Here is a 15682-nt window from a genome sequence, read left to right on the forward strand (position 1 = left end):
CACATTCGGCCCCACGTAGGCAGCCTGTGAATCATCTTGGGAACTTTCCTGTGGTTATGTGGACTCTGAGGCCGGCTCTGTAAACCATCTCTCGGATTCCAATTATTCAATTACAAATAGCACTTGCTAACAAGAGGCAGTAAGGAGAACACAGCTGTGTCATCCTCAAGTAGAAATGGGACCACTAAGCTGTACATAAGGCTCCTTGCAGGCCAACAACTTTCAGATCAGACTCATCAGACTTGGCAGCGTTGTGGTCCATCCACAAGGGCTCACGTGTTTGAGACCTCTTGTGTAGTGGATAGAGAGCTGGCTTCTAAGCTAGGAAAGGCTTCAATCTTACCTCCCACACCTATTGGCTATGTGACCCTGAGAAAGCCTCTTAATTCTGCAGTACACTAGGCAGCAGCAGATTTCAGAGAACGTACTATGTTTCATGACCAAAAACCTGAATTTTATTAGAATTCCTGTGAAAAGGGCCGATATAGGCTTCCCAGTAGCTAGTTACTTGGGACTTCATCTTGGCATTATAACATGATTCTAAATTCCCATCTGAACAAACTGTTAATAACTTTGTGGATCTGGGTTTTGGTTTTTGGTTTTTGGTTTTTGGGGGGGGTAGGAGGAATGTAGTTTGGAGTCTAGACTTGAGATTTCATTATAAACTACTGAAAGTATACTTAACCCTGAAAACATTGATGGCAATTCATCTATAATGTAGAAGCCTTAGGAAGGTGCCTGGGATACCGACATGTTGAACTATTTGCCCATGGTGCAATACACAGATAGATAAAAAACAGATAGATAGGACTTGAAAGCGGGTCCCTCTGATTCCACGGCCACCTCTTTATCCATTTACTTTGCTACTTCCTTACCTCTCCTCTGTCTCCTCATCCACATTCTTCCTCTTTTATGCTTATGTTTTCTCTTTTATTAATAGATCTTGTTCTTAGACAACAGACATTTCTCAACAAATACCACCCTGCCGAGTCCCCACAAAGCGTATTTCTTGGAAAAAGTTAAATGATTCATTTTAAATGGAAAATTACATATATCATCCTTTCAATTTCAGCAGTGTAATTCTAATATTGACTCGTAGCTCAGTGGTTCCCAGTGTTTTTGTTCCTTAAACCCCCTTCAACAACAACAAAAAGTTGTGAACTCCCAGGGTGATTTAATATGCCACTCCTAAAATTCTTTGGCTTGTGTAGTGCTTAATGAGCCATTAAAGAATTTTTAGATTGCACCCCTTGGACCACTGTCAGGAACCCCTCGAATGGGGATCGCTATTAGTTGATCAAAGCCATCTTACCTCTGCTTTGCCTCTTTTTTTTGCCTCTGTTTGCCTTCCTTGCATTTTTGCAGATAGAGTATCTGCTTCCCTGCTGACTTTAGCAGTGATGGCTAGTCACAGACACGTTGTATCTTGGAGGTCTGATGTTGCACATATTTACATTTTCATTACATTTTCAGCCCCTGACTGTGTCCATGGAGGACTTTAAGACTACAGACTATCCTGTTACAGATTTGGTCATCCCTCTTAGTTAAGGGAAGTTAGAGCTGCCAGGGGGCAGAGCTGGGGAGGAGGTTTAGTACTAACCTTAAAATTGACATGCAGAGAATAACTGTCCTTCCTCAGAAAGTGCCTCAGTACCACGGAGAAGGTGATGGCCTTGGGGGACCCTTGGGACTTGGCACACTGTTACTCTTCTTGTGAAAGATTCTTTTCCTGCCCTTTTTGAGGCATCTGACACAGCTGCTGTGCTCTGAACACCCTGGCTGACTTTTACACAGCAGTGTACCTAATGTTCTTGTCTGCCCAGGAATTATCTATTTGGCACATCTCAGCTCTCTTTGGGGTGCAAGATACTTTGTTTGCTTTCATTGACTTTATATGTTATCACCTAATCTGTGTATTCATCTCTGTTGACATTATGTTTATTATGTCAGTTAACTCTTCCTTTATATACTGCTTAGACGACTCAGCCACTAAAAGAGCTGGTGTTATTTTAGACACTGTTTTGCTTAACATATTAAGGAGAACTAGACACAAAGGGTCTCAGGCCTGATTTTAATTCAGGTCCCCCTCCAAGCCTGGTGTTCTATTCCTTGTGTCACCTAGCTGCCCCACCTCTTGGTTTCAAAGGGAAAATTAGGGTCAAGTTCCAAAAAGGGATTTTGAAAACTTTGTCATTTCATGATCGCCTGCATACAGCAGACACCTTATTATTTTTTTTAATCTAAGAAAAAGAAGCCAGGTTTGGCTCAGAATAATACTTTATCATGTAGCCCAGTGGTGTCAGATTCAAATAGAAACACATATTGACTTAGAGAACCACAAGATAACATTATCTCTCTTGTAGTATAAATTTAGTTATTTTTCTAAACATTTCCCAATTACATTTAATCTGGTTTAGCCTGGAGTTTTGAGTTTGACCTCTCTCATGTAGACCCCCTCCATTACTGAATTGAATCAGGAAGGAAAGCAGGAAGCAGAATAGGGGAATGAAATAGCCTTCCAGTACCTTCTAATTTGGGTCTCTCCAGCTTAGCTTCATTATTTGAAGTACAAACTTTTAGAATAGCAGGGTCTGTGTTCAAGTGAAAATATAGACAACTTACATATTATGAAGAGCTTCTTGGAAGTGCTTACACATATGAAATGATGGCCTCAGGTGGTGATGGTGGTGGGGAGTCCCCCTTAGACATAGCTCGACAAGTCACTGAAATCCTATAGACACTGCCCAGCAGACCCTTAAGGTCACAGTCATGAGAGAAGCAGTCTCCAGTATGCCTAAGAGCCAGCCGTCACTGATTCTGTGGTGAGGGAGGCACATCCCCAGAGCTGTCAACAATCTTCTGTCTTGTCTTTTGCCAGGCAGCCAGCTTGGTTGCTCAAATAGAATTGTATTTGATGTGGGCTAGCCCTAATGTGAGGCTGGCCCTTTTGATGTGGGAACCTAATCATCTCTTTGTTTCTTTTCTTTTCTTTTTTTTTTTTTTGGTGAAGCAGTGAGGGTTAAGTGATTTGCCCAGGTTTACACAGCTAGTAAGTGCTGCGTCTCAGGCCTGATTTGCATTCGGGTCCTCCTCACTCCAAGGCTGGTGTTCTATTCCTTGTGCCACCTAGCTGCCCCACCTCTTTGTTTCAAAGGGAAAATTCAGGTCAAGTTCCAAAAAAGGATTTTGAAAACATAAGCTCTTAGTCATTTGGGGATTCCCTGGATGCAGCAGACACATTATTTTTTTTTTAATTTAATAATTTTTCCCAGTTGCATGTAAAAACAATTTTTAATGTTCATTTTTTTTTAAATTTTTAATTCTGGATTCTCTCCATGTCTCCCTTTCCCCCCAAATATGGTAAGCAAGTTGATGTAGGTTATATATGTGCAATCATGCAAAACATTTCCATATTAGTCATGTTATGAAAGAAAACACAGATACTCTCCCCTCCCCCCCCAAAAAAAACCCCTGAAAAAAAAAAAGTGTGCTTCAATCTGCATTGAGTCCATCAGTTCTTTCCATTGATATGAATGGCATTTTTTCATCATTAGTCCTTTGGCATTGTCTTGAATCATTGTATTGCTGAGAACAGCGAAATCATTCACAGCTGATCATCACATAAGATTGTTGTTATTGTATGCAATGTTCTGGCTCTGCTCACTTTACTTTGTACCAGTTCACATAAATCTTTCCAGGGTCTTCTGAAACCATCCTGCTCATCATTTTTTTTTTTACTACAATAGTATTCTATCACAATCATATACCACAACTCAGTCATCCATTGCCCAATTGATGAACATCCCTTCGATTTCCAATTCTTTGCCACCACAAAAAGACCTGCTATAAATATTTTTGTTCATATAAGTCTTTTTCCATTTTCTTGAATTTCTTTGGGATAGAGACCTAGCAATGGTATTGCTGGGTCAAAGGGTATGTCCTTGTTTATAGCCCTTTGAGCATAGTTCCAAATTGCTTTCCAGAATGGTTGGATGAATTCACAACTCCACCAGTTTTCTCACATCCCTTCCAACATCTGTCATTTTTCTCTTCTGTCATACTAGCCAATCTGATAGGTGTGAGGTAGTACCTCAGAGTTGTTTTAATTTGCATTTCTCTAATCAATAGTGGTTTAGAGCAATTTTCATATGACTATTTTATAATTTTGACTTCTTCTGAAAGTTCCCTGTTCATCTCCTTTGCCCATTTATCAGTTGGGGAATGATGACTTATAGTCTTATGAATTTGACTCAGTTCTCTATATATTTAAGCATTTAGGCCTTTATCAGAGACACATGCTTTAAAAAATTTTTTCCCAGCTCTTTACTTTCCTTTTAATCTTGGCAGCATTGGTTTTGCTTGTACAAACCCTTTTTAATTTAATGTAATCAAAATTATCCATTTATATTTCATAATGCTATCTTGTTTTATCATGAATTCTTCCCTTGGCCATAAATCTGACAGAAAACTCTCCCGTGCTCTCCTAATTTGCCCATTGTAACACCCTTTATGGCTAAATCATATACCCATTTTGACCTTATCTTGGTATATGGTGTGACATGTTGGTCTATTCCACCTTCTGGCACACTGCATTCCAGTTTTCCCAGCAATTTTTTTTCAAATAGTGAGTTCTTAACCCCAAAACTTGGATCTTTGGTTTGATCAAACTCTAGATTACTATGACTGTGTATTGTGTTACCTAATCTATTCTGCTGATGCCCCACTCTATTTCTTAGTCAGAACCAGATTGTCTGATTACAAAGAACCACTTTGTAATACACTTTGTTATCTGATACCACTAAGCTACCTTCCTTCACATTTTTTTAAATTAATTCCCATGATATTCTTGAAATGGTTATGAATCTATAGCTTTGCTAAAGTTATTATTTCAACTAGATTTTAGTTGATTCTCTAAGTATACCATCATGTCATTTACAAAGAGTGATACTTTTGTTTCCTCATTGCCTATGCTAATTCCTTCAATTTCTTTTTCTTGTCTAATTGCTATAGTTAACATTTATAGTACAATATTAAATAATAGTGCTAATAATGGACATCCTTGCTTCAACTCAGATCTTATTGGGAAAGCTTCTTGCTTAACCCCATTACAGATAGTGCTTACTGATGATTTTAGATAGATAAGACCCATAATTTTAAAGGAAAACTTCATTTATTCCTTTGCTCTCTAGTGTTTTTTAATTAGAATAGGTGTTGTATTTTGTCCTAAGCCTTTTTTCTGTATCTGTTGAGATAATCATATTATTTCTGTTGGTTTTTTTATTGATATGGTCCATTATGCTGATAATTTTCCTAATATTGAACCAGCTCTTCATTCCTGGCATAAATCCCACCTGGTCATAGTGTATGATCTTTGCAAGTACTCTAATTAAAATTTGGGGGGCAGCTAGGTGGCACAGTGATTAGAGCACCAGCCTTGGAATCAGGAGGACCTGAGTTCAAATCCACTTTCAGAAACTTGACACATTTAAAGCTGTGTGACCTTGGGCAAATCACTTAACCCCAATTACCTTGCCTTCCCCCTCCAAAAAAAATTTTTTGCATCAATATTCATTAGGAAAATTGGTCTACACTGTAATTTTCTTTCTCTGTTTTTACTTTTTCTGGTTTACGTATCAGCAACATATTTGTGTCATAAAGAGGAATTTGGTAGGATTCCTTTGCCTATTTTTCCAAATAGTTTTATATAGTGTTGGAATTAATTGTTCTTTAAATGTTTGGTAGAATTCATTTGTGAATCCACCTAACCCTGGGTGTTTTTCCTTAGGGAGTTCATTGATGGCTTGTTCAATTTCTTTTTGTAAGATGGGGTTCAGTTCTCTATTTCTTCTTCTGCTGATCTGAGCAATTTATATTTTTTGTAAATATCCATTTCACTTAGATTTTCAGATTTATTGGCACATAATTGGGCAAAATAGCTCTTAATAATTGCTTTAATTTCTTCATTTGTGGTGAATTCACCCTTTTCATTTTTGATACTGGTAATTTGGTTTTGTCTTTTTTTTAAATCAAGTTAGCCAATGTTTTGTCTATTTTATTTTATTTTCCATAAAACCAGCTCCTAGTTTTATTTATTCAATGGTTTTGATTTTCACTATTTCCAATTTGGTTTTTAATTAGGAATTTTTAATTTGTTCTTTTTCTAGTTGTTTTTTTTTTTAGTTTCATGCCCAGTTTATTGATCTGCTCTTTCTCTATTCTATTAATGTAAGTATTTAGAGATATAAATTTTCCCCTAAGTACTACTTTGGCTGTATCCCATAAATTTTGGTATGTTGTCTTGTTGTCCTTTTTAATGAAATCATTAATTCTGTAATTTGTTCTTTGACTCACTCATTCTTTAGGATTAGATTGTTTAGTTTTCAATTAATTTTTAATCTATCTTTTCATGGCCCTTTATTGAATGTCGTTTTAATTGCATTATGATCTGAAAAGGATATATTTCATATTTCTGCTTTTCTGCATTTGGTTGTGAGGTTTTTATGCCCTAATACATGGTCAGTTTTTTATGTAGGTGCCATGTACCACTGAGAAAAGGATATGTATTTTTTCTATTCCCATTCAGTTTTCTTAAGAGATCTATCAGATCTAACTTTTTAAAAATCCTATTACCTCCTTAATTTCTTTCTTCTTTTAGATTTATCTAGTTTTGAGAGGGGAAAGTTGAGGTCCTCCACTAGTATAGTTTTATTATTTCTCCCTGTAACTCACTTAACTTCTTTAAAAGTTTGGATGAACCATTTGGTGGATATGCATTTAATATTGATAGTACTTCATTGTCTATATCACCTTTTAATGTAATTTTCTTCCTTATCTCTTTTAATTAGATCTGTCTTTGCTTTTGCTTTGTTTGAGATCAGGGTTGCTACCCCTGTTTCTTTTACTTCACCCGAAGCACAATAGATTCTTACCTTTACTCTGTGTATCTCTCTGCTTCAAATGTTTTTCTTGTAAACAACATATAGCATTCTGCCTTTTAATACACTCTGCTATCCACTTCTGTTTTATGGGTGATTTCATCGCATTCACATATATGATTACTGTGTATTTCCCTCCATTCTCTCTCTGTCTCTGTCTCTGTCTCTCTCTCCCTCTCTCTCTGTCTCTGTCTCTTTCTCTTTCTCTCTCTCTCTGTCTCTCTCTCTCTCTCCTTTCACCCTGTCTCTCCTCACAAATGTTTGACTTCTGACCCCTGCCTTCTTCAGTCTGCCCTCTGTTCTATCAGTTCTCCCCACCTACTTCCCTGTATGGTAAGATACATTTCTATACTCAACTGAGTGTGTATGTTGTTCCTTCTTTGGCCCAGTTCCATTGGGCCTTGCCCACCACTCCCCCATCTTCCCTTACACTGTAATAGTTCTTTTGTACCTCTTTTATGTGAGATACCCCATTCTACCTCTCCCTTCCCTCTTTCTTACCCCTTACTTTTGGTTTTTTTGGATATCATCCCATCATAGTCAACTCACACCCACACCCTCTGTCTATGTACACTCTAACTGCCCTATTAGTGATAAAGTTCTTAAGAGTTACAAGATTCATCTTCCTGTATGGTGATGTAAACAGTTTAACCTTATCGAATCCCTTGTTTCCTCTTTCCCGTTCACCTTTTTATGATTCTGTTGAGTCTTGTATATGAAAATCACATTTTCTGTTCAGCTCCAGTCTTTTCATCAGAAATGCTTGAAAGTCCTCAATTTTATTAATATCAATTTTATCCCCTGAAGGATTATATTCATTTTCATTGGATAGGTGATTCTTAGTTATAATCCTGTCCCTTTGCCTTCTGGAATATTATATTCCAAGACCTCTGATCCTCTAATGTAGAAGCTGCTAAATTCTGTGTAATCCTGATTGTGGCTCCACAATATTTGAATTGTTTCTGGCTGCTTGCAGTATTTTCTCCTTGATTTAGGAGTTCTGGAATTTGACTATAATATTCCTGGGAGTTTTAATTTTGGAATCTTTTTTTCAAGAGGTGATAGGTGGATTCTTTCTGCTTCCATCTTATCCTCTAGTTCTAGGATATCAGGGCAGTTTTCCTTAATAATTTCTTGAAAGATGCTGGCCAGGCTTTTTTCTATTGTGGCTTTCAAGTAATCCAATAATTCTTAAATCATCTCTCCTTGATCTCTTTTTTAGGTCAGTTGTTTTTCCAATGAGATATTCACTTTTTTTTTCTTTTTTTTTCATTCTTTTGATTTTGTTTTATTGTTTCTTGATATCTCATGGAGTCATTAGTTTCCACTTACCCGATTCTAATTTCTTCATGAGCTTTTGTACCTCCTTTTCCATTTGACCAATTCTACTTTTTCAGGAGTACTTTTCTTCAGTAAATTTTTTGACAACTTTTTCCATTTTTGTGCTTTCTTTGTCAAGCTATTGATTCTTTTTTCATGATTCTCTTGCATCACTCTTTTTTCTTTTCCCAATTTTTCTTATGCCTTTCTTCTTTGATTTTTAAAATCCTTTTTGAGCTTTCCCAGGAATTCTTTTTTGGTCCTGAGAGCCATTCATATTTTTCATTGTGGCTTTGCATGAAGGACATTGTTGTCCTCCTCTGAGTTTATTCTTTGATCGGCTCTGTCCCCATAGTCACTTTCTATAGTCAGGTTCTTTTTTTTCCTTTATTTTTTCCTCATTGTTCTAGCCTATTTCTTGATTTAACTACATGTTAAAATTCTGCTCTTGGGGTAAGGGGTGACGCTGCCAAGCTTTAGGTTTTTCATGCTCTGTTTTCAGAGTTAAATCTGGGGACTTACATGTTTTCAGTTCTTCCAAGGTGGTGTGATCTAGGGGGAGGTGTGTTCACTGCGCTCCTGGCCTGTGCTCTGGTCTGTTAGCAGCCACAGGTACTCATTTCTGCCTGGATCTGTGACTAGGATCCCTGCTTCCCGTGACTACTTGCCTTAGCATGCCAGTATTTCTCCTCACTGAGTCTGCAACCCAGGTCTTTGACTTAGATCTCCTGTACTCAGTGCCAGCAAAGTATCCTTGGTAATCTTCTGACCAGTTGTCCAGCTCCCTTCCCACTTGTGGGCTGAGAACTCCAGAGATCTGCTGCTGCTGGATTTGGCCCCAAGGCCCGAGCTCATTTGCTGGGACAGAACCTGTGAGGCCTGTGCTAGGCTGTGCTTTGCTCTTAGCTCAGTGAGACAGACCTTTCCCATTGACCTTCTAAATTGTCTTAGACTGGGAAATTGTTTGGCCCCACTGTCTTGTTGGTTCTGCCGCTCCAGAGTTTGTTTTGAATAATTATTTTAAAGTTGTCTGGAAGGGAATTTTGGAGAGCTCAGGTGAGTTCTCACCTTATGCAACCATCTTCCGTGCATACATATTCTAAAGCCAAATTGAAATGATGTGGAGATTATTGGCAGCTTTTTGCATTAACACGAATAATTGAGAATTGTCTCTATTCTGTGATAAGGCACAGAGTCTGGTTGTAAGGGAGAGATTATTTCTTCCATACTACTTTATTTCTTCTTCCTTCTGGCAACTTAGGAATGAATTCCTTGAATAACAACAAGAAACCAATAGTGTGTGATTTCAATATAGTTATCTCATCTTGCTGCCTGTTTTTATCAGACGTATCACCTGGGGGAAGTATATAAACTGTGGTCAGACCTGCATCGCTCCAGACTACATTCTCTGTGAGCCGTCTCTCCAGAGTCAGATTGTGGAGAAGATCAAGGAAACTGTGAAGGTGAGTGAAGATTCAGTATCATCAGAGAATTTCTTACTTGACTTTATTAAAATTGCCACTTGCGTAAGATAAATATGTTACATAAGCAGCCATAGCTTCAATGATAATGATTGCTCTACACATCCCAGCTATGTCTTCAATGTGTATTGGCCCATTCGTTACTTTACCTGGTGTAGATCTTCCTCTGCTGCTCTCTGTTCTTTGATGTCTAGATCATTACCTTCTCCTTCTGTCCTCTGTCCAATTCCACTATTTCCATCTGGCTTATGTAACCAAAAACCTATATAATATAGCGTGGGACTACTCAGGGCACACTGATTTTTATATATGGTGGGTCTGTGCTATGGTATATGACACGTGTGTGTAGGTAATAAACCACTTTTTGCATGTCTCTGTGTTGCTAAGTATGACTGGCAGCAGTGTCTCCCAACAAATCCTCACATGATTTCTGTCATATCAGTCTGTTGAACAGAACGGGAGGTGTGGGGGTAGGCAGGAAGCTGAGAAAGGGCTGTCTTCATGTTGTGCTTTCTTGTCTTGGTCTCGGTGATTATATATCCAATCTGAACAATTCCAGTGAAATATTGTAAAACAGTGATCATTGCCATCTATCTAAAGAAACAACCTGGCAGTTTGACCGTTTGTGGGGGAGAGGCGCTGAATTAAGTAAATCAGTTCATTAGTGCTCAATCGATTGTCATTTCCTTATTAGTAATATTATTAGGCAGGTGATTGGTGAGTGGCCGGTATTATGGTGACAGCAGCTGTCAGACTGATTTACGTGTGTGAGCCAGCAATTACCAAACCCTGTGGAATCGATCCCTTGTTGTTTGATAATGATCCCTCTCTGAAAGTAACGGATCACAGCTAATGTAGTTCTCCAAGGCTTGGTGGTTTTGCTGCTCTGGGCCCTCCCTCTACACCTGAGCAGAAGGTTTTTGTGAGTTGCTGTGGCTGAAACAATCCTTGCTCATTAGCCATCCTGGGGCTAAGCTTTTCCACACTGAACCTTTGACAGCTGACTTAGACGCTCTGCGTAAGACGTGTGGGCCTTCCCTGTTGGTGTACTGAATCCTTGTCTCCCATGTGACAGAGATAGTCTTCACTTTGCTGTGTGTCATTTATTTATTTAAGTGAATTAAAAACACTAGAGAGTTTTGAGAAATTTGGTGACAACTCCTAAGATCATTTGAGAGACCCTGACATGTCTTGAAACTGGGGTGGAGAACCACAGGTGTGAACACAGTATATCTCAGACAGCAGCACTGATTGTGTGCAAAATACTGGACCTGTCACACTGGAGAGTTCATTCATTAATTATTCTGGAGATATTTAGAATTTGCCTTGCCACTGAAGAAAGCAAGGATGTTCTTGACAGGAAGATGATCATGAGTGAAGGCAGGGATGAGGGAGTTAACAGGAAGTGATTTCACCCAACTTTTCATCTGCTCTTCAGGAGTCACTTCTATGTGAATCGTTCCCAAATATCCATTTTTCACCGCAGCATTTCCCCAGAGTTTCATTCTCATATTGCAAGTGCCTGCTTTCTCTCTCTAAGTATCTCACCAACACCTCCAACTCAGCACGTCCTGAAAAACTCCTCTCCCTGTCAAAAAATCTGTCCTTCCCACAAACTTCCCTCTTTCTATCGATGGCACCGTCTTCTTCCCAACTTGGCAGGGCTCCTAACCTACCAGGCATCCCGGACTCTTCTCTTCCCCTCACCTCCCACTAGCCTGTATCACTTGCCTTATTCAGTCCTTTCGACCCCCCAACATTCCTGCCACTAGTACCCTACTTCCCTTCATGCCCAAACTATGGTGATGGTTTATTGTTTTCCTTCTCTAGGACAGACTTCACGTTGTTCTCCATATAATCCTCCTTTTGTGTGCCCTATTCAAAAACCTCCAATGGCTTACCATTAGTTATTCAATAAAGCATAAATTCCTGATGCTGCTGGTTAAGACCCTCTAAAATGTGGCACCAGCTACCTTTACAACCTTAATCTTATTTATTCCAGCTTTCACATTCTCTACATCTCAGTCAGACGGCATTCGTTTCAGTCCCCTCCCAGTGCACCCCCGAATTTTCCTGCCTTTTTCTTCTCTTTGTGGGGGAGAAGGGGGCAGGGCACAGAACAAGGGATGTCAACATTCCCTCCTGCTTGGAATTGACTTTCTGGCACTTTTCCTCTCCATCTATGGAAGCTTCTCCTTTCCTTCAAAATCCAATTCAGGTGCTAACTCCTCCACTTAGCCTTCCTCCTTACCCATATACCTGCTCCTTCCCTGTAATTAAGTATTCTTTCCATCACGTTTCTCATAACACTTGGCCTTGATCTCACCTATGTAGTTCTCACCATTTCCCTTGCAGCAGAGTTCTCAAAGTATGTATGTTCCCTCTCTCTCAGGAACACCCTCTTTCCTGTGTTATGTTCCTCTTCACGTAGTCCAAACCAAAATTAACTCCTGTCTGTCCTTTCCTGTCTCTTTCTGATGTGTGGGGACCTTGAAGAGAGATGCCACTTTGAAAGCAGAAAATGAGTCAGATTTGTTATTGGGATTCCATCTGTTTTGCTTTGTCACCTTGATTCCATGTTTCTGTTTCCTGTATTGGGGGTGGGGGAGCTGTCCCACCAAGAGTGGCTTGAGGCTCTTCCCAGGATGATTGTACCCTTCACAGAAATGATGGGTTGTGGAAGTTGGGGTCTGCAGGCCATGTGAAAACTTGGGCCATCATTTCCTGGCAGTCTTGGGGCATATGTATCTCTAATGTTGTAGCTGCCCTATGCTTATAAGCAGGGACAGTTCCTTGAGAACCTCTATTTTTCTATGCTTGGAGGTCCATAGGTTCTCACACAATAGACAACAGAATTTGAAACCCTTGACTTTTGTCTTCTTGGAGATGTGTGAAAGCAGAGAAGTACAAAATGTCTGCAGTTCTGTAGCGCCCGGGATATTTGTGGGCTTTGATCAGTGGGGTGTCCTAGCTGTGGGATGTAAACAGTGAGAGTGGGGGCATGATTGATTCTTTTGGCCTGTGATTGTGTGTGACTGTGTAGGGAAGGATGAGGAGCCTAGAAATTAGGACTGTCTCTTGGCTGGCATGTCTCAAGTGCCATCTTCTCTCGGGCACCCTGGACACAGACAACACGTAACAGCTGGGCAGTCTTTGCCATCTCTGGGCTTTTGTTTTTCCATCTATGGGACTTGATCCAAAACAGTGACCTTTTAAAACCCCACCCATAACGATCATTTAGCTAAAGATAATACAAACAAGCAGCATGGAGCGATGGGTAGAAATACGATGATTTGGGAAGCAAGGGGAGTTCCTGACAGGGGTATGTGGTTCTTCAAATTAATTGGTGGAATTATTAGTCTGGGCATTAAAACTAAATACATTGAACTATTTTAAATAGGAATTCTATGGTGAAGAAATAAAAAAGTCTCCTGATTATGAAAGGATCATCAACCTTCGTCATTTTAAGAGAGTGACGGATTTACTTGAAGGACAGAAGATAGCTTTTGGAGGGGAGACGGATGAGGCTACACGATACATAGGTACTTCTTTTTTAATATAGAGATGATGGTTTATTAATTCACATACCTGTGGATGCTATTTTTAAATTAAAATTTTAGCCTTAACTGTAATGACTAATAAATACTGGTATAAATGAGTTATTCAGCTTGTTTGAGAGGGAGTGGTACGGTCTGGACCTGTGGTTTTATTTAACTGGGAAATTCCTGGTGTAGACACTGTCCTCACTAGTGGAAACTGGCACTTGTCTTTGCCTTAGAGAGTTTCCTGCAGCCTTGAGAGTTTATGAGACATCTTCTTGGACATACAGCCAGTATGTGTCAAAGGCAAGACTTGAACTCAGGTGTTCCTGACTCCAAGGCTGCTCCTCCATCCACTGGGACACTAATGCACTCTTCTCCTGCTTTCAGTTTCTTCCCCGTGACTACAATTTAGATTGATCATACTCTCTTGAAGTATATTTTTACCTGTTGCCTGTGTTGGCTTTACAACAGCCCTGGGAGGAAGGAAGGCAGGATAAGTAGAATTGTTCCTGTCCTGGCACCTGAGAAAACTGGAACACAAAGAAGGGATGGTCACCCCTGGCCAAGGACTGGCAGAATTGTTCCAGAAACCGTTTACTGATTTATTGTTGTTGGCTTTGTTTTTTTACCTTTGAAGAACCAGGTAGCACTTCTGTTTGGCCAAGAGGCTGCTAACATATCCTTTCTTAATCCTGCTGGAAAGGCCTTCTGACAGCAGCAAATGACTGTAGTAACTTGGTGTTTGACAAGTGTAAAGATTTAAGTTTTAGGGAGAAGAATTCATTATTTTATAAAAATCTTTGGGAAAGCTGGGAAGCAGCTTGGCAGAAATTGAGCACTGACCACTATCTTTGCTAAGATAAAGTCAGAATAGATTCATGACCTAGATAAAAAGAGAGATTAGTACAAGAAAATTTGAAGAACATGAACATATTACTTATCAGACTTATGACTAGGTAAATAATTTATAAATTAATGAGATAGAGAATATTGGGATGTGTAAAATGGATAATTTCAATTACACTAAATTAAAAAGATTTTGTACATATAAAACCAATGTAGCCAAGATCAGAAGGAAAGAAGAAAATTAGGGAAAAACTTTTTTATAGACAGTTTCTCAGATAAAGGTCTCATACCTCAAATATATAAAGAAATTTGTCCAATCTACAAGAATAGAAGTCATTCCCCAATTCATAAATGGTCAAAGGATATGAACAGGCAGTTTTCTGGTGAATAAATCAGAACAATTTATAGTCATGTGAAAAAATGCTCTAAACCAATATTGATTAGATAAATGCAAATTAAAACAATCTTGAGATATCATTTTACACCTGTCAGATTAGCTAAAATGATAGAAGAGAAAAGCAACAAATGTTGGAATGGATGTGGAAAAATTGGCACACTAATTCATTGTTGAGGAATTGTGAACTAATGCAACCATTTTGGAAAACAGTTTGGAATTATGCCCAAGAGTTATAAAACTGCCTATACCCTTTGGCCTAGCAATACCCCTATTGGTCCTCTTGCCTATGATGATTAAGGAGAAAGGAAAAGGATCTGTATGTTATAAAATATTTAGAGCAGCTCTCTTTGTGGTGGCAAAGAGCTGGAAATTGTGGGGATGCCCATCATCTGGGGAATGACTAAACAAGTTGTGGTATATGACTGTTATGGAATACAACTGTGCTGTAAGAAATGAGGAGCTTGGTGATTTTAGAAAACCATGGAGAGACTGGCGTGAAATGAGCAGAACCAAGAGAATGTCGTGTACAGTAATGGCAGTATTGTTTTACAAACAACTTTGAGTGACCAAGTAATTTTAGTTATTATAAATATCCAAATTAACCAAAAAGGCCCTGAAGGATGATGCTATCAGCATGCAAAGAAATAACTGATAAGTAGAAATGTGCACAGTGTGGTTTTACATATATATACACACATTCGTGTCAAATGGTGGCCATCTCTGGGGAGGTAGGGGAAGTTATAGCAAGTTGTACAAAATAGATTTGCAATTTCATGTACAACCCTCTTTTTTTTTTATTCTACTTTGTTATGGAAATGCTTGTTTTTTAAAAAAAATTTTTAATATTTTTTAAAAGTCTTCTGAGCTAGTTGTGACATGCAGCCTTGCTAAACTGAGGCATCAGATCTGCTGCCACGAAGGTCTATCAAAGGTAGCAAGAAGTGTGGCAGATGGCTGGTGGCTGAGCCAAGTGCCTTCTGCACTGGTCATTGTGGCCTTCGAGGACCTGCTTAACCTTCAGCTTTCCTCATTCTCACTGGTATCGGTCTTAGGACACAGCTGTTGACATGACTGTTGTGGCTCCTTGCACAGCCTGGTCAGGGCTGCTGAACCTTTGTCATGTGGCTTCAGTATTGCTGGTATCAGAACTTGGCAGAATTG

General features: G+C 39.1%; 1 protein-coding gene across 6 annotated transcripts in view; it reads left to right on the top strand.

Annotated features, from left to right (window-relative positions):
- Window positions 1–15682, top strand: part of ALDH3A2 (aldehyde dehydrogenase 3 family member A2) — a 52343-nt gene that overhangs the window by 15362 nt on the left and 21299 nt on the right. For all 6 annotated transcript variants that reach the window (XR_011168635.1, XM_069089611.1, XM_069089615.1 and 3 more), the window contains 2 exons: window positions 9601–9718; window positions 13137–13278. Coding sequence is in view for 5 of the 6 variants with exons in the window: in XM_069089611.1 (XP_068945712.1) it covers window positions 9601–9718; window positions 13137–13278 (260 nt within the window). In the remaining variant the exon portion in view is untranslated. The remainder of the gene's footprint in view (window positions 1–9600; window positions 9719–13136; window positions 13279–15682) is intronic.

The sequence above is a fragment of the Petaurus breviceps genome, unplaced genomic scaffold (assembly GCF_028583685.1).
Source record: "Petaurus breviceps papuanus isolate PSGF00001 unplaced genomic scaffold, PetGlider_PUasm1.0 186, whole genome shotgun sequence".
NCBI classification, from domain to species: domain Eukaryota; kingdom Metazoa; phylum Chordata; class Mammalia; order Diprotodontia; family Petauridae; genus Petaurus; species Petaurus breviceps.